The 24,481-nt window shown below is 35.8% G+C and overlaps 1 protein-coding gene across 1 annotated transcript in view; it reads right to left on the minus strand.

Annotated features, from left to right (window-relative positions):
* The window catches only part of LOC150100687 (uncharacterized), a 185,840-nt gene that overhangs the window by 142,172 nt on the left and 19,187 nt on the right, over positions 1-24,481 (minus strand). The window contains exon 2 of the mRNA XM_090401119.1: positions 18,906-19,002. Coding sequence (XP_090257245.1) covers positions 18,906-19,002 — 97 coding nt within the window. The remainder of the gene's footprint in view (positions 1-18,905; positions 19,003-24,481) is intronic.

Raw genomic sequence — 24,481 nt, forward strand, 5'->3', positions numbered from 1 at the left:
AAGTATGCAATATAGAGTATAAAATTGCAAAGAAACATCTGTAATAATCATCATTATGAGTATTATAATAATATATGTTGTAAACAGTTGTTATTATTATTTAAAAAAACTTTATGTACGAGAAAGTATTTGTTATGCATAATTGTGTTCATATAATGTATGTAATTTATTTGACAAATAATAAAATGTTTAAAAAAAATATTATTATTATTATCCGAGACCTCTTGGGAGTCAAGGACTCATCGAGGGAGGCTGTAAATTACCCAACCCAGCTATCAACCCCTTCCCTTAAATTCATTTACACTAGCTGCACTCACTACCTCTAAGGGCAAATTATTCCACTCACTCACTGCTCTCTGGGAGAAAAACCTAGCTCTTAACCCTTTCTTGACTGAGAACAAACGTAACTTCCATGGATGTCCCCCGTGTTCTCTCCCCGCCTTCCATATAACGAAAAATTTCATCATTTGAAATGCTATAACACCCATTCAAAAGGTTTTAGACCTCTATCACATCACCCCTCTTTCTCCTGTTAACCAGAGTCAGCAACCCACACACTCGCAATCTGTCCTCATAATCTAAATCCCATAATCCGGATATAATCTTTGTAACTCTTCTTTGCATCCTTTCCACAGCTTCTTTATCCCCTTGGAACCCGAGAGACCAAATCTGCGCACAGTAATCCATGTGTGATCTTATCAAAGCCTTACGAAGAGCCAAAAGACTTCTTATCCTTACATGTCAAGGTTCGCTTCAACATCGCAATTATCCTCTGAGTTGTACTTGCAACTTTTGTTATGTGACCTTTGAACTTTAAATTCTTATCCACCAATACACCAAGATCCCTCCCCTCTTCAATATTACCCTATAGTTCTCCTATCTTCTTCTCCTCCCATAATACCGATAACAGAAATAGAAAACTCTCCCCAAACACATTTTTTACTGTCACTGACAAGACCAACAAAAAAACAATTGAATATATATTAGCAAACACGCCCGTTTCGGCCACCTTCTTATATTAGTTCGTGCAAAGACACCTCACCCTATCTTCAAACCACTTAAACGGGTTGTTAAAGGCATAGGATCGCTCCGGTATGACTAGCCAAGTCGATTTTTCATGTGTCTCTGTTCGGCAAGTAGCCAAGACTGCGCCGTTGTCTGATTGATTGTGACAGATTCGATGCGTCCACGGACTGTCAATCTGCCATCATAAATGACTCTCATCAGACCCCCTCCCCCCCCCCGAATGACTTTAAACGTTCTTTAAATAATAACCTACCCGCTGTTTACAAGCGTTTATTGAGTACCCATTTCGTACGCCTCTTTGCGGTTAAAAAATCCCATTTGAAGGCCTGTTTTTAGTCGATTATGACAAGGTGTGCTAACGAGAATGGGCTACCTGACCTCGTAGACGACGAGACAAATGTCTGGTGTCAAACTCGACCGGCTACGCTATTGTAAACCATCGGCAAACACAGCGAAAAACATTAATTCGTCGATAAATTGCATTGGCTCAAGGCTGATCGCTTGCAAGTGGACCGAATTAATCATATAAGCCTTATGAAGTGTGCAAACGAAGTACGCTCCTTAGAGCTGTCAGTCAACGCTCGCGAGCCACACGTGTGTATACACCTTTTTTTTTTTAAACATTGACGTTCTTTCCGAAGCAAAGCTGATGGTCGTTTCCTAGTATAGGAAGAATTTCCACGCAAACTGCTCTAAAATTAATTATATGTTAAGTCGTGATTTTCTTAAAAACGTCTAATACACGTGATGAATTGCCACGCGTATGAAGTTTTCATAGTGAGTGCAATATACATGATTTAATCAATTGACATGCGCGCTTCGTGTCTCAGAGCGCATGGAGCAACAATGAAATATGCAACCAGCTATACGTCATCACACAGTAGCATTTCGATTTTTTTTTTTTTATTACTCATGTTTTTCTATTGTTGGAAATCTATTGTACATATCATTAAATGCGTGTCATTTTTATTGATATTTCATAACAATCATTGCTTCAGATACTATAATTTTTATTGTATTATTTCTATAGGGTGATAACAGGAATATAATAAAAATGATAATAAATCATGGCTACTTCAAATAAGATACAAATCGGAGGTTTATTTGATGTTTTTTTAATCTCCTTGAAGATGTCTAGGCCTTTTATTAATCACGTGATCCATTCTGAATGGATAACGAATTAGAATTTATTCTCCAGATGACACAAATGCAACGATTAGTATATTGATCAGAAGCTGCGCCCCATTAATGGTTTCTTATCATTAACTACCACTTTTAAGCAAAGGAAAACACGCCCTTCGGCTACATCTCCATCAGATAACACTTAAATGAGGAAATCAAAGATGTAGCCATGCGTCTAAAAGGGGGCCAAGGTACCTACACGGAGCAAAAAAAAAACTCACCTCACTTATTAAGGTTGAATTTCCCACGTTCATGGTAAAACCCGCATCTGAACACTAGAAAAACACATACAATCAACGACGGCTCTAAAGGGTACGGAAACAGTTTTTTAATTCCCCCGATCTATCTATCTATCTATCTAGTGCGCGCGCTCTTGAAGTGCATACATTACAAGAGAACCAAGCTCCCAGACTTCTTCGTATGGATTGTTACAGGCTCTCTAGCCTCCATTTCTAATTCCCATCGAATTCGTTACCCCTAGCAACCGAACTGCCTGTCCATTGTTAACAATTGAGACACGCCATTAAATCTATTATTAGCGTAGGGCACAGACGCCATGTTTCGTAGCGAAGCTTTTTTTTTTTTTTTAATGTACATAGGTTAATTGAATGTTCGACAGGTGGCAGCAGAGGTCAGTGCATGTGAAGCCATCAGTCGTTAGGACATTTTCACCACCACGCCCACCGCTTAATTAATGACGTAACGTATAGTTAATTAGAGTACGCAGGAAGGCCGGAGTGCAGGGGAGGGTTGACCCCCCCCCCTTTTTTTTTTCCAAGTAGAGCAAAAAGGAATATGTTAAGTCATCATAACTCTTTCTGTGTGTCGAAAGTCAGGGTGTAGTCCTCTCCTAATGGCAGCAGCTTTAGATACCTTCCCCAGATAGGTGTCAGGTGTGGATAAATTGTATTTCACGGCGTTCGTCGGACGGCTCCGGCAACTTTAGATGAATTATGGATTATTAAAAACTCCCTAAATGTTCATTCTATCTTACGAATGAAGTACGGGTTGAGATACGTCGCGAGTGTGAAGCGAATACTGATAACAGTGGAGAGGATGGGGAGATCTTGTTACGGAGGTTTTTTTTTTTTTTTTTTTTTTTTTTTTTTCAGATGTCGAAATAAGCCTAATTTAATAGCAAATACAGGCTGTGAGGACAGTGAACGGGTGCACATGCCCTGCCAGTATTTTATTTATCGACTGACAGAGATGACTGAGCAATGTACAGTTCTTTAAAATGCACATAGATTTATAAAGAGAAAACTAGAACAGTTATTAAATACATTATCAATAATACTATATCATTTCTATTGTTTTTGATTTAGCAAATGAAACATTTGGTAAAAACGGCATTCATTTATAATTTTCATCATTTATAACACTCCTTGAGTGTTTTATGTACGTCAAACAATTAACGATATCGCATATCATTAATTTCTTTTGGCATTCCAACAATGTCACTTATTGTTAAAAAAAAAACAATGTTTGTTATCAGTCATGTAATCTCCTATGATGAATCTATTTTAGGATTCTTTTGATTAGTGAATATTTAGATGAATGTAATGATGATAAGGCTCCGACTCAGATCTATTTCTATGTTCGTTGTATTCTAGTTATTATAGATGAGCATTTATGTAACTAATGAAGGAACAAACGACATTTATCCCAGCATTACGAGTGTTATGTGTAACAATGGTTAAAGTATTCTTGGAAGGCGACATTGTTCATTATCACAGTAGATTTTGGTAATGTAATTAACACTTTTTTTTTCTTTGTCTAATTTGGCTATTAAAATGGTCCCATTGAAACCAAAAATTGAAACGATTGCATATATTTCGTTGAGAACCATAAATACCTAATAAAATGTTTAAAATCTAAAGGAATATTTCTCAAAATCTGAAAATGATTAAGAACAAACGCTTTTGCATTAATCTTATTTGATAGGAAGCAAACATTTATTGGGAAATCAAACAAAACATCGGCATCTATGAATAAATGTTTTAATAAACATTTAGATCGAATTCAATATTTGACAAAGTGGCAAGAAAACAGATGAGAAAAATGGAAAACCGTGGGCAAAAATAAAATAAAAAAAAAAACTCAGTTAATTATAAAAATAAATTCTAAATCGCGAATGAAAACAATCTACACCATCATTTTTCTTCGATGCGCAGAACAGCCTCGTTACTATAGCAACGCATCACTTAATTCGTCCGTGATTCTCTTTTGCATTACGAACTGTTCAAAACCCATTCACATTTTATTTTTAAACGAAACTAATTTTACATTAAAAAGTATTTAGCAATCCCGATAGCTTTTCTATCACAAGAAATTTTTTTTTTACCATTTTTTTCTCTTTTAAACTATTGCTTGTTGACATAGATTTTAAATATCTCTAGTTTGCCCTTGCAGCCATAATTATGCGCGCGCCCTTGGCTACTTTAAAACTCGTCTGTGTAACCAATGATCATATCAATAATCATCGGTTAGAGAATTATCGTTCGATATTTATGAGGTAATTAAGATAATGCATAGTAATAGTGAATGCAGACATTAGATGGCATTTTCCTGTATCAAAACCTGTTACTGTTTTAATGGACAGCCTACGGAAAATTTTTCACTATCGGTTTGTATACTTACCCTTTAGAGATGCATTGCGCAAAGGCTAATTATCCATGATAAGTAGGAAATTGCGACAGAAGCTCGATTATAGATTTATGGGTGGGTCTAAAGGTTTGGTCACTGATTTTTCTAATTCTCGTACACACATATACTACGTGTGAAAAAGCTAAAGATACATTAATGGCACTCCGTTGGATCGTAAATCAAAGATACTGGAATTTCTCACAAACACGTGGTAAAAGTTGCTTCCTTGGAAGTTTATGTCCAAGCAGTAAGTTAAGAAATCCATGGGAATGTCTTCAACGTTGTGGGTATTGGTGGACAACTTGAGCTGATTTAAGTGGGCGAGCTATACGGTTCATTGCTGAAAAAGTTTTTTAGGGTAGGACCTTGTTCCCTACTTTTGATTTGTCGGGTACCTCCCTTAGATATAATGGAAGTCTACCGCCTACCAGAAAATTTCTACAATTAGATACCGCACCCATAAATGTCTCTTTCTATGTTTTTTTGGACATGTGTGATGTCTTCAGATTCTTTGTAAACCAGTCATTTTGGAGGCTAAATGTTGACTCATCTGTAAGAATCCTCCACTATTATTTCAAGAGACTTAATTCTCTGGTAGGAAACCAACACATAATGTAGCTAGCATTGTCGCTAAAAGTGGGGGGGGGGGAAGACTGGGGGAGAGACTATCAATCATCTAAAAAAGGGTGGTAACCATTATGGCAACCTTGTCTTAGTTTTAAGATAGTTTCACTTATCTCCAAAACGCGCGCGCGCACACACACAACGTAGAAACTCCAAACAGTGGATTATGTATTGACCTTTCTGCCACTTTATTTCCACCTCAATATGACCCTCGGAAAGACATGTCCCTGGAGATGTTGAGATACCGACCATCTCAATGCTGATGGGTTACTGAACTTTTTTTTTTCAGGAAAAAAATTTTTTTTTCGGGAAAATATGAACGATAGTGGGAAGGGAGTGTATGTACGTCTCAATACATGATTATATACACTGCGATGTTCTAGTCATTTCTAAAATATTAAAAGATTTTACGCCAAAAATGCTATAATCTTGATACCATTTAGAATTGTAAAGTGAATACTGCGGTTATATTTTAAAACAGTAAATTTTAAAATGTATTCATAAAAGAACACAGGCAGTCAACAGATGGCTCTGTCATCCGAAGCAATCTGTCAAGACCAGCCATTCTTTCCAAACATCGAGTTAAATCAACGCATTTTTGCACAAACTTGCGCCTGTTTTTTTTTTTAAAGTCAAGTAGCCTTCCAATACGGTTACTATGGCAACGTTGTTTAAAATAGGGAAAAAAATTGTACTGGATAGTGCAGTAGAGAAAATTTCTCTTTCCCCACCATCTCATACTCTTCATTGGAAGTGAAGCCGAGAGACAGAGAGAGAGAGAGAGAGAGAGAGAGAAAGAAAGAGACATTTCAGTTAATTATATTTCACACTTGGTTAGGTGTGGGCGCTGTTCGTGCCTCAGCAGAGAAGGGAGAGAGATGTTTCACAACATCTGTTGCCTGGGTAACGTTTTGCACAACTGTGGCATGTGACAGCAGTTGATGAGAGATAGGAAGGAAAAAAATAATGAGGGGTACCAACGATATATTCCCATCTTTCTCTCTTTTGCGCGCGAGCACTTCTCTTTTGTATTGTTCTTCTAGGATTTGCAACTGTTTTTTTTTTTTTTTTTTTTTTTTTTATCCAGAATCAAAGTACAATTCAAATAGCACAAAACGGTAGCATCAGCAATAGCCTTACAATTGTTACGTTACGTATAGTATAAACATGTGGAAATACGAGCTTGTTAAAGGTGTATTTCTTCTCTGGATAAACGGACATTGTTGTTGCTTATTACTGTGAAATCGTGACTGAGAAAAAAAGAAGACGCTAACCATGACCAGGATAAGTTGTTACAAACGGCATGACTACGAAGATCCTCTCCTTGACACAAATAGAAACATACCGACTTAATCTACTAATATACCATACGGCAAGTATGGTTTGAAGTACCCAAATAACCTCAGGTTAACTTATGGAGTTAAAAAAGAAAAAGAAGTAAAAAAAAACGGCAAAAAATAGTGTCAATATTAATTGTAAATATATTTCCATTTGGTATTAAAAGCGTTTGGTGATAAAAAAAAAGAAAAAAAAAAAGAAAGAAACAGGATAAACAAACAAAAAAAAAACTGTCCAATAGTTTCTGCCTATAAATGCTCACGTGGCACGCGAGATGAAATTAGCAAGTTTGCATTCTCGAATCAAAAATCAGAAGTGGAAACTAACAATAGTAGAAGCAAGCGCTGTCTCGTGATGTTCATTTCACTAAATACTGAAAACGATGGGCACGAGAAGCACATGCAAAAAAAAAAAAAAAAATGTTCTAAATGCTTTGTTTAATTAATCACAAAATTTGAATACTTTGTCACACGAATTGGCTTTCTACTGTTCAAAGCACGTAAATATCAGAATCTGTAAATGCATAAGGCGACAAAAAACAATATTTTCGTGAATATTATCGAGTTGCAGTTTCGTCCACAATAGCCATTGACGCAATCATAAGCCTTGCGGTGGTAGTTTGATTCATTAAAAAAATGAAGAAAAAAAAAAAGCGGCTACCTACGGGAGAATTTACGAACAGCGAATGGCGATGAAAGTGTGGCGAACCGTACGAAATGACGGAGTGGAGGTGCTGTGCCCTAGTGCGGTCTGTCAGACGCGTTCTAGATTTATGCATCGCATGAAAATAGGTAAGAAAGAAAGGGGGGGGGGGGAAGAAAAAGAAAGAGTAGACGCGTTGCCATCAATTTAGAGATTTAAAAGAGTCCCTGCTTGCCTACTATCCTGTATTGCTTACAAAAAAATTAAAAAAAAATTAATAAGTAAAATATTTCACGTACTTTACTATATTTAGCGTTATATTATTGAGTGAACAAAAAAAGGCCAAAGGGAAATAACTGGGATAATTAAAATAGTTATTAAGAATCACAACTATAATTATGAAGGCAATTTATAAGCTATAATAGTAATAAATTAACTGATAAAAAATTAATAATTAAAAAAAATTAATTCTAAAATTATGAAGATTTTGGACCTCATCGTATAGACAAAAAGAGATAACTTAACACACACACACACACAAATAAATTTCCTACTGAAATCTATCATCAAATAATTATTAGTTCACAACGCAACAAACATCACAATTCACCTTAAATGTTAATTTCATGCAGCAAGACTCGTGCCATGCATGACAGACATAGATTAACAATGAAATATATCTTCTGCACATTTCGAATTAGCCAATAAGGGATAACAATGGTTATCTTATTTATGTTAATTGTAGCTTTCCAAACATCCATGTATTAGATTACTGTTTTTTTTTGTTTTTTTTTAGTTTTATTGTGATTTGACCTATTAACTCGTACGCATAAATCAATAAAAACATCTTGTACGACTGAATACTAATTCTTATGCAATAGTATGCGAGAGTTGCCCTTAAGTAATTAAGCCATCATTCATTAAGAACCAGATCGCGTTATTAAGTTCGTTTTTCAATTCAAAGTCATGCAGGTGTGCTCAACACGTGCTAAGAAGTGTTAATGATTCACTTGGTGAGCCACAATCACTTGTTGAAATGTCACTCTCACCTTTTCAGGACCCATCGAAACTTTTTTTTAAGTTTTCTTCATCATGTATTAGCAAAATAAGAAGTCACATAAATTATAGACGTATTGTGTCATCAACTATCTTCTTTCCTTTAAGATTCTAGTCCTACCGAGAGGTTCATTAATTGTAATAGTCACAAACGAACTGTATAACAATTACTTTTTTTTTTTTTTCATAGTTCGCGAGCACTCGTGTAAATAATGAGTGGAGCCAACGTCATCTTCATTGTTAGGTGTTGGCATGCGATGCCAGCAACAGGAGGTTAACAGTCATGAATTAAGTGGACATCAGATCAACGTGTGAAGATTAATGGGTTGTTTGAACGTACAATGCCACAGGATTAGTATCAGATTCACGTCACTTAAGACTTTGCACTTTCTTACCCACACTGTGCCTTTTGCCCGAACTGGTTCTTTCAATAAACTGTTCAAACAAGATGACAATGGGTTTTTAATCCTGTATGCATGTTGGGGTAAATAGATTTTGATTACTTGAAATAACCCTGTTGGGTTTTCGAATAGTTTGTCGGTGCTATTTGTGAAAAGTTACTTGACAGTCAGCTTCCTGAAACACATGGTACTCGTTTCGAAACAGAGTTCAAAGTCCAATGAAATTGTCCACGCGTGTTTGGTTCAAATGGAATCCCAAGTTATTGAATGAGAGAGAGAGAAAATTTTTCTCTCTTTCGCTCCTTTTAATTCTGAAATTCTTGAGTGCAATTGAAAAAAAAAAAAAAAATTTGAAACAGGGTCGTCGTTTCAATAGAAGGTGAGTTGGTGGAACAGAAAAGATTTTACAGAACGATTTTCGTCGTTCTGTAACACACACACACACACACACACACACACACACACACACACACACACACACACACACACACACACACACACACACACACACACACACACACACACAGAGTTAACAATCATGATACGAATCCTCCAAGTTCAACCTCCATCCAATTTAAGTAGTTTCTTCTTTTATATAAGTTTTAAAAGTTGACCAACCAAAGAAAATTTTTCAGCAGCGAACTATTAATTGAAAATAAGTTTGATTTCCTGCAGTGCTTGTGTAGGCTTCTGACAACGTTTCATCATAGAATCCTAGATGACAGCTAAAAGAAAGATATAGATTCGATTCTAATCGATAAAGGAATTCTTTCATGTTTTTCTCCAGCCGGTTCGGGAGTTATTCAATCTCTCTTTAAAACTCACATTTTTAAACCAGTATCTCAGCAAAATCCACCGATGAATTCACAATATTTCAGACAATACGAATTTTAGGGTTTAGGATCAGGAGGTTGAGACCTTTAAAATCATCGATAGTCATGAGCTCATCTATCAGTGAAAGCTACGGATGGAAAACGACTGCTTACAGATTTCCAAAAAATAAGGGCTAAAAAACCTCGGTCTACTTCCTTTGGGAATAAAAAAAAAGGTGTTAAAAGATTTTTTTTCTTTAGATTTTTGAAAAACTGGAAACGTCCAGTCCAAAACATTCACTTTTGGATAATACGTGCATGGCTTTGTACTCAATCTCATTAATAGTGGTTTGTTACAGTAAACGTGTGTTCTTATAAATCGAAGTGCAACTTAGTGTTTCGTATATCCTAAACGGGATTCGAACTCCAATCCTTGCAAACCAAAGGGACACCCTGCCGTTCTTCCGACAGCTCTAAGAAGAGTAAAATTGTAGATGTTCTTATTGTAACTTTTTTTTTTTCTCTGTGTTTTATAAAGCATCCTAATTTAGCGAATTTTTACTATCTCGATATTGATTTCATCGCTATGAAGTGCTCATCAGAACGAAGATAAATTCGATATACAACTTGCATACATCATAATAACCCCTAAAATAACAAGAATGTTCTTTTGTGCCAAGATTGTTGAAGAAAACAGTAAAATATTGAAGTTTATGAACATTTAATATCTATAAATAAATTCTCCGGGTTAAAATGTTATTATATGCATTGTTAAAAGTGGATTTTTGGGATTTCCCCCCCCCCCCTTTTTTTTTTGTTCTTCCAATACAAAACAAAGAAAAATGTTCTTAAGACAAGGTTACTGTGATACATTGGACTGCTGAAGATTCAGGACAATGTCCCTGCTCAACACTCCCGAGTAATAAATCGCGAACAAAATTATTTTTTCTCGTAACCAAAAAAAAAAAATCTCGAACTTTTATATTATTTCTTTGGCCAATGTTACAGGGTCATTGACTGGAACTTAGAGATTTCAAAAAAAAAAAAAAAAAAAACAACTTAAAGAAGAATCCGTTCGCACTTTTCTATAGACTAAGAAAGCAATGAACTTGCCTAGACAGCTGAACCCTTCTTGTGGAAGCGAAATACTGGTGGTGATGGGGGAGGGGGGGGGAGTCGACTTATAGCGAGCGCAGTGCACATCATTGACTTTAAAATGAGGAAATAACACCTTTTCTTTTCACAAATTCACTTCTCTATCCCCGCGGCCGAAGGTTATTTCTTAAAAGGGCTAATTAGGATCGCTACAAAACGTTCTTCCATTCCCCGTCTCTATTCTTCCACCGGGAAGATTAAAATAAGACAGAGGGGGGGGGGAGACAAAACAACAAAGAAAAAAAAAAAACTTGCATCTACAACATGGCAACAACAAAATACGCAAAACTATTTTAAAACACCTACGGACGATAGTCGTAAGACGTCCACTGCGAATGGGGTTGTTTGGGAGGTCTCACACACCTGCAAAACAGAGCACTGGTCCGAAAGAGACAAGTTGCTATCATTAGTAGAATTACCGAATTCCAGAGGGCGCTCAGGGTTATCGCTTTAATGGAATCTATGTAGGAAGTGAAGGAGATTAAGAATACCCCGTGCCCTCCGCCCGCTGTTAATAATGTTTTTGTGTTGGCGAAGAGGAAATAGTTTGCTATTATTAACCGGGCTCAGACAAACGAAATGAGATACAAAAGATCTAACCTTAGGTCATTGTAGGGGGTGGAAAACGGGGGTACTGCCGACAAATGACAGTTTACCGTGTAAGATATTATCCATTGTGATGACCATCATCCTAACAATACTAAAAAGGTCATCTGCCAACCTTAGTGTAGACACGAAATCAAACCGGACAGTCGCTGACCAATTTAATATCCTAGAGTTTTAATGTGGAGTCCCTCGAAGAGGAGGGGGATCGTGGTTTTAGTTCTGCTACTGTTTTAACTGGAATCCAACCACCCTTTTCCCCCATCGCCCACAAAAGGTGAAATTATTATTTGGAGAACGACTACGTTGATCATGTCCATCACGTGATCGTTCCTAGGTACGAAGATCGTTGAATAAACAAAGAAAACTCAAATGAATGCAGCATGGACCACTTCAGAAGAGAACAGCCAGAGAAGAGCGGCTCGCGCACACGCACACGCACACACATATCCTATAAACCCAAATATCCGTATATGGTCTAATAAAGACAAAGCCGACGTCCCATTAATCCCTAAAAGTGACATCTCTACTTGTAAATTTTTTTTTTTTTTTTGGTTACAAATGAATCCCTGACACTGTTTGTAATGTTGCTTTGGCCATCCTACTTTAGGAAAAAATAAGAATTTGCTTTTTCATTTTTTTTTTATGTTTAAACTGATAAAAATGCAGGTCTTTATATACAATAGAATAAAGAGTGTAGGATGAAATTATAAACGTCAGACGTACTAGGATGATGCGGTTGGATTAGACCAAAAATATTCCATCCTTCTCTGTCTATAAATGTTAGGGTCTATGGCCTGTCACGCCCAAGTAACTTGGCTTCGTATAAACAAAATTAATGCTATAATAGGACGATTACGTCACTATTACGTCAGTTAAGAGTTGAAAATTCAATTTAGGGGGATGTCCATAAATTACAATCATGGATCCATGAATAAATCTTCAGTTCTTTATTTTAGCAAAAATGTGTATTAGTAGGTGAACGTTACCTTATTATTTATTTATTAATTTTTACGTCATTACCATTCAACACAGATTTAACTCTCCTACTTCTAATATTTATTAGAATCATAATATTCAGGTAATCACGAGATTACCTGAACATTAGCTTAATAAACAACACCAATCATTTTTCTTTCATGTATTTATCCTTTAAAAAAAAATAGTGTTTTAGTTTGTCGTGTAGGGTTGCATAGCTACCACTGCCATAGCAACAAATATCACACAGACCAATCGGTAACATCTGTATTTATTTTGTGCATATACGAATCATTTCCATTAAAAGTACACACACACAGGAACAGTGTCATGTAGTTCCTCATGCTGTCGCATTGTGTTTTAGTCAAGTCCGATAACTATGTTGGTACCCCCTCGGCGATCCTCATACTAGCTTCTGATGAGGTCCAATAATTGCGTTAGTATAGGAAGCTATTAAAAAAAAAAAAAAAAGTTAAACATACACCGGATATCACCCAGGGGAACATCAACTAAAAGGGCGAAGAAGGTCCCAGCAACCCACCAAGTTTAATACTACAAGAAAAAAAAAAAAGAAGACAAAGACAAATTTCACATCTATTAGATATTATAATAGTCAAGTCACCTGTTTGTCAACTAATCTTCAACCTCCTCCCCATCTCATTCGATTCAACCAGTCTAAAAGAGGGGGAAAAGGGTGATCAAAAGCAAGAGGAGGAACATCACTGGAGGACTGTCACCAACTTGGAAATGCCAACAATAAGAGGTAACGAAGCCGAACCTGAGGCACTGCCAACGGCTTCCTAGATGGGGGGGGGGAGACACAAAGACTACTGTGAAATGATATAAGGGAGGGGATATAGAAGCCTCAAAATCCAGCTGTATTGGCTGGGGGAGGGATGCAGCTGCAAAACCAACGAAGCAAGACTACCCACCCCTTCCTGGCCTCAGTGTACGGTTCATCAGAGTCTGACAAAATGAGTTGGATTTTCACCAGTCTGCTGTTAGTGTCAACTATACTCCGCCATTACTTGGCCTTACGTGTGGGGGAAAAGTTACGAGGTGTATTCTGTACCTCATCAAATATATCTATTTTGTATATTTGTCAGGTAGACAAAAGATTACGATATTAACGCAAAAAAGGCTTCGTAAAGAATGGCAAACAAAATTAGCCGTGTTAGCGAAAGAAAAAAAAAAGTATTGTGACGTCATAATATAAAAATCCTTCTCTTGTTAATGTATGACGTAATCGAAATTGAAATAGATCATTTTATTTTTCTAAAAAAAAAGTTGATCAGAAGCATCAGAGTATTGTGACGTCATAATAAAAAAGTTCTCTTGATAACGTATGATGTAATCCAAATTGAAATGAATCATTTTTCTAAAAAAAAAAAAAAAAAAAGTTGATCAGAAGTAACTCCGTATTCTCAACTAACAAAGTTCAAGATTGGATTGTTCTTTTTTCTTTCTGGGAGAGATGGATTGCTTATTTGTTTCTAGTTCTCTATTTCGAAGCACGGTATGTGTATTTCAGCGGAAAGAACTTACATGTACACATTACTTTCCTTCGTGTAGGCTACTAGTTTGCTACTAGTTTTCGGTCTTTCCTTGTAAAAACCACACAGAACAGCCTTTTGCCAACACTCCTACACGTAGATGAGCCATCATTTGCCAACATTCTGGGAACAGCCATCCATTTAAGCTATTATTAGAGTAATACTTTGGCGCAGGCATGCTGATCGTTAATCTACAATCCGTAGATTTCCTTGTGAACCCTACAGTTTCCGTATCGCAAGTTTTCCTCATCAAGGCTATGCCTGATCATCCAATGACGTTCAGTTGTATTTGGTCTCGCTCAACAACTTTCCCACCACGCGAATACTTCAAAAATGGGAATTTGCCAACTCCAGGAACTTATAGTTCGTTCCGGACAAGAGGGAGGAAGAAAAGAATACTAGGGTGGAGCAGAGGGGGGGGTTTCAAACCGAGAAGCTGTAAAAAAGAATTCCACCTTAGTATAAGCAGAAGGTAAGGCAATAAAAAAAAAAGAACAAAAACCCTCGTTTCCTTGTTATCACGCAACAGATGGAACACTGTAATCCTCCCCTCACTGGCAATCCCCCCTCTTTTCTTACCCCCCCCCCCTACCGTCCTCGGAGGACCGGCAGACGCCACGCTGAAACACAAATTGTTGTCACTACACACACAACAGCCGCAAGGCAGGGTGTTGACGGCGTCGTCTGCTCCAGCTGGTGGCGTCGCGCTTTGACGGGAAAGAAGGGGGGGGGGGAATCTCATAGGAGGAGCACGCACGTGATTTCCTGCATTACTTCCTCCCCTCTCCATTTCAGTCGTACCTTTAGTTGTACTCATCCCGCTTCACCTCTCCCCACCGAACTAAGGGGAACACGCCCCAGCCCGGAGAAAAGGCTCATCATGTCGATAAGTAGATGGTGGAAGCCTGACTCAGCAACAAACGATACACGTGCAGGCTCGCGCTCGGCTTCTGAAAATACGGGGACGTTTTGTGCGTACTCGAGGTCTTGTGGGGGGGGACTTGAGGGATCTTTCTGTGGAATCTGGGGAAAAAGGAATGATGCTTGTATTTCGTAAGATGCACCTCCTGGTTATTAGCGAGTTGAAGAGAATGATCTTCAGCCCAAAGCACCACTAAATCATTTATAATTCGCCCGGAAAACGGACTCCACATCGCAGTCTATTTATGGTGAGGTACAGCTAATTATACGATGAACTTAGAAGAAAATGCCTTAAAACGATTTTCCTGCACCCTTGTATAAAAATCATACACAGATCAGAGTCAGTCGAAAGCTGGGAAAATCTCGGCTGTGACTTTAGGATTAGTTCAGTTGCTAGTTTAAATAGTAAGAATAGTCGTCTTTAGCCTTAACAATAAATAATAAAAGTGCCATAAATCTAGGCTTGTCTGACTCGGCGGGAGACAGTCTTATGATGTTCTTTTCAGCGTTATTAGTATGATAGTGTTCATCTTAAACTGCTACACGTTTTCGGTTTAATATTTCCATCTGTTCTCCCCCCTCACACAAAGATAATTATTAAACCATCTTTACATTTCAATGGAAAAGAATATGGCGGACTTTGCATAATTTATTCAAGAATAAGCATTGAGATAATCAATAAAACGTTTCGTTTGATAATTACATTCTTGTATTTGTGACCATTCAGTGTTAAAACATTTTATATTGTGACGTCATATATTGTCAAACCATTCTTATATTGTGACGTCATTCATCGCCAAAACATGTTTAATATTGTGACGTCTTCATTGTCAAAGCATTCATATTGTGACGTCATTCATCGTCAAAACATCTTATATTGTGACGTCATATTGTCAAACCATTCTTATATTGTGACGTCACTCATCGCCAAAACATTTTTGATATCGTGACGTCTTCAATGTCAAAGCATTCATATTGTGACGTCATTCATCGTCAAAACATTTTTGATATTATGACGTCTTCATTGTCAAACCATTCTTATATTGTGACGTCATTCATCGCCAAAACATTTTTCATATTATGACGTCTTCATTGTCAAAAGCATTCATATTGTGACGTCATTCATCGTCAAAACATTTTATATTGTGACGTCATATATTGTCAAACCATTCTTATATTGTGACGTCATTCATCGTCAAACATTTCTGCTATTGTGACGTCATTCATTATCACAACAACTGAATCTAGAAACATTTTTTGGCATAAGTTTTGTTTTGTCTAATTTTGCCATTAAAATGGCTCATATAAAAATGAAAGTTGAAATGCATCAATAAATCTTAACGCAGTGGCGATTTTTAACACCAATTTTGTTACATATTCTTTGGCCAGAGTGGAGCTATTACTAGCTCTATATATGTTAAATGAATTCTGTGATAATACAGCTTCTCGATATAGGGATGTCGTATTTGAGTCTTCTCATGCCCAATGTTTCTAACTGAATTGAGTATGGGATATTAAAAGTTCTGTTTCCGACATTGGCCACTTCAGAATCATATTTCTTGTTATGGATAATCCAGTATGTTAAGTCAAGAAGATATTTCATTGTTGGAAGGTTTTATTTAGAAGGCTGTCTTTACTGGTGAAAAAATGGACGACTTTGGTTTGCATAATGTGGAAGAGAAACCATAAATATCACTTCGAACACGACGCATTGTTGGTTTGTATTGTTACATTTAAACAATACAGCACAGGACTTGAAGGTGAATTTAAAAAAAAAAAAAAAGGAAGAGACGTTTTAATATATCCAAACGAAATGAGATGATGTAAAACAATGGTTTTAGAAAGAACGAACACAAAAGAAAAAAAAAAAATTCTTTGAATTCGGAGTTGAATTGGGAATGTATGTAGATGATCGTTGAGTGTAGACGGATTTAAAAGATAGCATTGAATTGATGACGCCAATTCCAATGAGTTACTACGGAAATGTTTGTTACATATTCAGGCAGCAGGTGTTCTACTGTGGACCTTTTTGGTCTTGCGTGCAGTATCGAGAATCATTTATTGACAATTAAAACATGACCATTTGAAGTGCAACGAAGGTTTACGTATAAGATTGTTAGAGTGGAATATTTAGATTTAGAAGATCAAGAGCAATGATGTATTTTGTATCCTATTCAACATTGGGTAGGAGTCTGTTGCTTAGAGAACAAACAAACAACATCCGGTGTAAGTACCTAGAGAAGTTGCTAGTGAGGAATTCTTAGACAGTGGGACTGCTCACGTATGTAGCATCTCTATTTGATTGATTGCAAATGTGACACTGTTTCACCTAATGGGATCTCATCAGTTAGCTTGACGTTTTCTTGATCGGTTGGATAGTAATTAAGCCTGCCTGACAGACATCTTCTAAGGCTATCAAAGCTGTTTAAGGTAAATTGAATGCATACGATGAGGACTACAAGAATCAGTCGAAATGTTATCGTAGTTTGTTATGCAAATAACAAGTAGCGTTCATGTGAGAAAAAAAATGTCAATTCCGAATAGTGGTATGTGGCTACGAAACTATCCCCCCCCTGGTTTTTCCCCCAGTCTTTTCACTCCACCGTCAGAACTTCCTTCTCGTCTGTCCCTGCTCTCCAAATGGCGTAATGAGATAACACTAATGACCCAGTGAACTGGCTGCAGTCCTAACGACTGTTTTTCTGTTCTGAGGTCAGCAAAGTCAGCGTCGGGGTGGGTATACGGAAGGTGGGGATGAAGTTAAGTAGCCCCTATAACAACTGGTTAATGATATAAAGTCTGCAGGTATTTTTTTTATTTTTTATTTTTATCTTTACAAGAATACTTGCAGTCTAGATGACGTCACTGAACAATGCTGTAGGCAGCAGCAGACGATACGCTACCAATTGAATCACGAAATTTAGATTAAACAGATAAAAAAAAAAAAAAATTGTGTATTTCGTTAGAAATGAAACCTCTTCGTTAAGCTACTATAAACTGTGCACATCCCACAATACATAGCGAAGTTGGCCGACTTTTGATTTGCTGCTTCGCATACAAATAGCCACAGTCGCATGAACAAGATAAGGTGAGAAATAAAGTGGAAATATCGTCGTTCATTTGTGACTCTCATAAACAGGTTGAAGGGGGATGGGAGGGACGAATCGTCCATTTATAAAATGAACTCACTCGGAATAGGTTACACGCTTTTTTTTTTTTTAAATGTAATCCACTAAAAAAAAAAAATGTTAGGACAATTTCACAGTCTCTGACTCATGTGGTCTTTGCGTGCCGACGACGAAATACGAGGGGGGGGGGTGAAGAAGTGGCGGGTCGAAACGACTAGGAGATAAGACCTAATTCCAGTAGTCATGAGGTGTCTCTAGTGGCAGGACGATGTGGGTCACGTCTGTCTGTCTGTCTAGAGAGGGGCGCATCTCCCCAATTAGGATATAATTAACGCCCCTGTCAGACTGTAAAAACTCCAGTGATTTTTCTCCCCCCCCCTCTCCATCCGTCTACTAACTGCATCTATAGCAGTTGGGTCTACGACCATCCCTTTTATTACCCCTGAACTATGTAATTTCCACATGCGCCAACTGGCTTTCATTTACTGGAGTAACTACTCCATAAACGTATAAAAGGTTAGTATGGATTTGGAAAAATCAGTGGAAAAAAACCTGACCATTGGGTGCCCTAATCTTAGGTGATCTATTCCTACGTCTAAGACTACAATGCTAATTATACATGCAGGTGTTTTCAGCGCCACCTGGGGTTAATCACCTACTCCAGTATTCATTGATAGTATAACAGGTCAGATGGATAGCTTTAACATGCCAACTATTTGAGGTGAATTAAGGGTAATTACAGGTGGGATCACATAGACACTTCGTGCGTAACCAAAGAAGATAATTTTTCCTCGTTGACAAAGAAAAAGAAAGAAGGAAGAAGTAGTTTTTTATACTTACCTATCCGTATCATTCGTGCATCCCAATTCTCTGTTTCCCGTTTGCCTCTGGTGACCCAGCTCTTCATCAGGGTCATCCATCAGCCTCCACGTGTGCCCTGTGAAATAGAGAAAACGATGGGAGAAATTAAATATTTGATTACTTATCAAATTGTACAAGACCAAATCTGGTACATTTTCGTAAGATATTTTATACATATATGAGAAAGTAATTTTATATTTTGATAGGTGAACGAGATTCTTGAATAATTTTAAGAATTGAGACGTAATAATAAAAAAAATATTATCGAAATCACTTACGTTAATTTAATTGTCTTTATTTGTAACAATGGCTAAGTTTCATAGCCATTGTCAATACCATTATAGGTAAATACAAGCGAGAACAACAATGCAATTGAGGGCGCCTGACATTATGTGCGCTATCAGCTGCAAGAGAATAGCTACATCTGCATTGATAGATAATAATAAATAAATTAATAAATATTAAAATAAATTACAATAAAATAATTTCAGTTAATAAATTATTTTTAAATATATAAAAAATATTAATTACAAATTATGGAACATACGAAGGGCGAGTATTAGTCACTATAAATTTTAAATAATTGAGAAATTTTTTAGGCAATCATTTTTGTTCAGGTTTGGATTGTGAATGTGTGCGCTTCAGCTTTCTTTGTAATCTTTCCAGAAGAAAATAACTTTTGTGTAACACTTTGGTTTTGTTCCAATCAATCCTGTGTTTCGTAGATAAAGCGTGGCTTGTTAAATCGGATCTATTGGGTTATTTTAAGAGAAACATATTCTTGATGTTCTTCAAGACGAATTTCAACAGATCGACCGGTTTGTCCATAATAACATAAGCCACAAGAACAGGGGATTCTGTAAACTCCACGATATGATAAAGGAGGATATTTGTCTTTGGATGCTAACTGGACGAAAAGCGACATATATGTTAAACCGTCGAAGTCTTGCTATTTTTTTTCTGAAAGTCCCTTAACATATGGAATACAAATTCTGGTAATTTCTTCTTGAGACTAGCTACGACGACGGCCACAATTACTGATTATTTTTTTCGATAGTGTTTGCGTTATAATTATTAGTGATAAAGGTAGTTCTGATAATAAACAGTTCTTTGTTTAAAAGGGAATCTGTAGAACGTATTTTATGAGTTCCGCCGACTAAATAATAAATTATTTTTAGGTTTCTATGTACTAAGAACAGCAGAATACCATTTGTTTGACGTAGAATGAGAACATCCGGAAAAAGAAGACAATTGTTGTCATCTACTTCTAGAGTAAATTTGATTCTTGGATTAATTAAATTAATTTTTCTAGGAAATTCATGAAGATCAGACAATGGGGAGTTCCATACAGCAAACACATCATCAACGTATCTGTTACCAAACCGATAGTTTAAGTGAAAAAACGTCCAGAATATGTTGTTCAAAATGTTCCATAAAGTAATTGGCTAGAGTTGGAGAAAGGGGAGACCCCATAGCTGTTCCCTCGATCTGTTTATATAGTTTGTTCTAGCAGCTAAAATATCCTGAATTAATTAGAAGTCGAATAATTTTACATCAGAAGGAAAGTCTTTGTTAAGCAAATCTATCAATGGGATATTTGTAAAGAGTGAGACTACACCAAAACTTACTAGAAGAGATCTATGGGTGATGCTGAAAGTTTATTCCTATATCTTACATATAAAGTCTCAATCTAATCTTCTTTCTGCATTTACTAGAAATTCATAAAATATTGAATAGATTTTAAAAATAAATTTTCAGGATTATCAAAATTTTCATTCACAACCCAAACCTGAATAAAAACGATCGTCTCTTTCTGAATTTTGGGAAGTTAGACTGACTAATACTCATCATTCGTACGTTCCTTAATTTGAAATAAATTAATAATTTATTAACTACATTATTGTATTGTAATTTATTGTGGATATCTATTAATGCAGATGAAGCTATTCTCCTGCAGCTGACAGTGCACATAATATCACGCGCCCTCAATTGAATTGTTGTTCTCTTTTTTGTGTTTTCCTATAATTGTATTAACAATTGCTATGAAACTTAGCCGAAAATTTTACAAATAAAGACATTTAAATTAAACTTGATTCTGGTAATAATATTTTATGATAGATTATTGGATATGAAATGAGGAGTTAGAAAATAATATAATAGGAACAATGGAATAAATAGTCACAGTGGAAAGAATAAATAGAACAGAAAGCATAAAGGAGAGACAGACAGACAGACAGACAGAGAGCTGTATAAAACACTTTTGTTTGTTGTTGTTGTTGATTAAGACACCAATGTGATGCCATATAATTCTGTTACTTAGGTAATGTCATGCTTCTGTAAAATATGCAAATAAATGAAATATGCGACATACATGAAATCTGCAATTCTTTGTGAACAACGAAATACGCAACAAACATGAAATCTACAGTACGTTGTGAACATTGAAATCTGCAATACTTTGTGAACAATGAAATATGCAATAAGCATGAAATCTGTTCACAAAGTGAACAATGAAATATGCAACAAACATGAAATCCGCAATACTTTGTGAACATTGAAATCTGCAACAAACATGAAATCTGCAATACTTTGTGAACATTGAAATCTGCAACAAACATGAAATCTGCAATAATTTTTGAACATTGAAATCTGCAACAAACATAAAATCTGCAATACTTTGTGAACATTGAAATCTGCAACAAACATGAAATCTGCAATACTTTGTGAACATTGAAATCTGCAACAAACATGAAATCTGCAATAATTTTTGAACATTGAAATCTGCAACAAACATGAAATCTACAGTACGTTGTGAACAATGAAATATGCAACAAGCATGAAATCCACAGTATCAAAGTTTGTGAACATTGAAATCTGCAACAAACATGAAATCCACAGTATCAAAGTTTGTGAACATTGAAATCTGCAACAAACATGAAATCTGCAATACTTTATGAACAATGAAATATGCAACAAACATGAAATGTACAGTATGTTGATCATTGAAATCTGCAACAAACATGAAATCTGCAATACTTTATGAACAATGAAATATGCAACAAACATGAAATCTGCAATACTTTGTGATCATTGAAATCTGCAATACTTTGTGAACAATGAAATATGCAACAAACATGAAATGTAAAGTACGTTGATCATTGAAATCTGTAACAAACATGAAATCTGCAACACCTTGTGAACAATGAAATATGCAACAAACATGAAATCTGTAATACTTTGTGAACATTGAAATCTGCAACAAACATAAAATCCCCACTACGTTGTGAACATTGAAATCTGCAACAAACATGAAATCTCCAGTACGTTGTGAACATTGAAATCTGCAACAAACATAAAATTCCCACTACATTGTGAACATTGAAATCTGCAACAAACATGAAATCTGCAATACTTTGTGAACAATGAAATATGCAACAAACATAAAATTCCCACTACGTTGTGAACATTGAAATCTACAACAAACATGAAATTTGCAATACTTTGTGAACAATGAAATATGCAACAAGCATGAAATCGGTTCAGAAAGTGAACAATGAAATCTGCAACAAACAAGAAATCTACAGTACGTTGTGAACAAAGAAATATGCAACAAGCATGAAATCTGCAATACATTTTTAAAAAACAATGAAATATGCAACAAACATAAAATCCACAGTACATTGTGAACATTAAAATCTGCAACAAACATGAAATCTGCAATACTTTGTGAACATTGAAATCTGCAATAAACATGAAATCTGCAATACTTTATGACCAATGAAACATGCAACAAACATGAAATCTGCAATACTTTGTGAACAATGAAATATGCAACAAACATGTAATGTACAGTATGTTGTGAACAATGAAATCTGCAACAAACATGAAATCTGCAATACTTTATGAACAATGAAATATGCAACAAACATGAAATGTACAGTATGTTGATCATTGAAATCTGCAACAAACATGAAATCTGCAATACTTTATGAACAATGAAATATGCAACAAACATGAAATCTGCAATACTTTGTGATCATTGAAATCTGCAATACTTTGTGAACAATGAAATATGCAACAAACATGAAATGTAAAGTACGTTGATCATTGAAATCTGTAACAAACATGAAATCTGCAACACCTTGTGAACAATGAAATATGCAACAAACATGAAATCTGTAATACTTTGTGAACATTGAAATCTGCAACAAACATAAAATCCCCACTACGTTGTGAACATTGAAATCTGCAACAAACATGAAATCTCCAGTACGTTGTGAACATTGAAATCTGCAACAAACATAAAATTCCCACTACATTGTGAACATTGAAATCTGCAACAAACATGAAATCTGCAATACTTTGTGAACAATGAAATATGCAACAAACATAAAATTCCCACTACGTTGTGAACATTGAAATCTACAACAAACATGAAATTTGCAATACTTTGTGAACAATGAAATATGCAACAAGCATGAAATCGGTTCAGAAAGTGAACAATGAAATCTGCAACAAACAAGAAATCTACAGTACGTTGTGAACAAAGAAATATGCAACAAGCATGAAATCTGCAATACATTTTTAAAAAACAATGAAATATGCAACAAACATAAAATCCACAGTACATTGTGAACATTAAAATCTGCAACAAACATGAAATCTGCAATACTTTGTGAACATTGAAATCTGCAATAAACATGAAATCTGCAATACTTTATGACCAATGAAACATGCAACAAACATGAAATCTGCAATACTTTGTGAACAATGAAATATGCAACAAACATGAAATGTACAGTATGTTGTGAACAATGAAATCTGCAACAAACATGAAATCTGCAATACCTTGTGAACAATTAAATATGCAACAAACATGAAATGTACAGTATGTTGTGAACAATGAAATCTGCAACAAACATGAAATCTGCAATACCTTGTGAACAATGAAATATGCAACAAGCATGACATCTGCAATACTTTGTGAACAATGAAATATGCACCAAGCATGAAATCTGTTCACAAAGTGAACAATGAAATGTGCAACAAACATGAAATATGCAACAAGCATGAAATCTGTTTACAAAGTGAACAATGAAATGTGCAACAAACATGAAATCCGCAATACTTTGTGAACATTGAAATCTGCAACAAACATGAAATCTACAGTACGTTGTGAACATTGCAATTTGCAATAAACATGAAATCTACAATAGTTGTAAACAATGAAATATGCAACAAATATGGACATTTTTATAACAGCCTCTAGTTTTTTTACCTCCTTGTGATTACGTACTGGTGGTTTAACGTGTGCTGAAAGTCTGTTCTAAATAAATTCAAATACAGTAAGCAATGAGTTAAGTAAATGAAGAAATAGGGACGTGCCGAAAATAACTGAAAAGAAATAAGTTAGGGAAATACGAGTGTCATGCACGAGGAAAATGATGAATTAAAAAAATCTTGCTAATTACTAAAATATAAGAGGAGCCAAAAGCCTTCATTTTGGCATAAATACGATGACAACTCCGATACCAAAGGTTATCTTTTCATAAACT

The sequence above is a fragment of the Typopeltis vanoorti genome, chromosome 12 (genome assembly GCF_054136105.1).
Source record: "Typopeltis vanoorti isolate ZY-2024b chromosome 12, IOZ_Tvanoo_1.0, whole genome shotgun sequence".
NCBI lineage: Eukaryota > Metazoa > Arthropoda > Arachnida > Uropygi > Thelyphonidae > Typopeltis > Typopeltis vanoorti.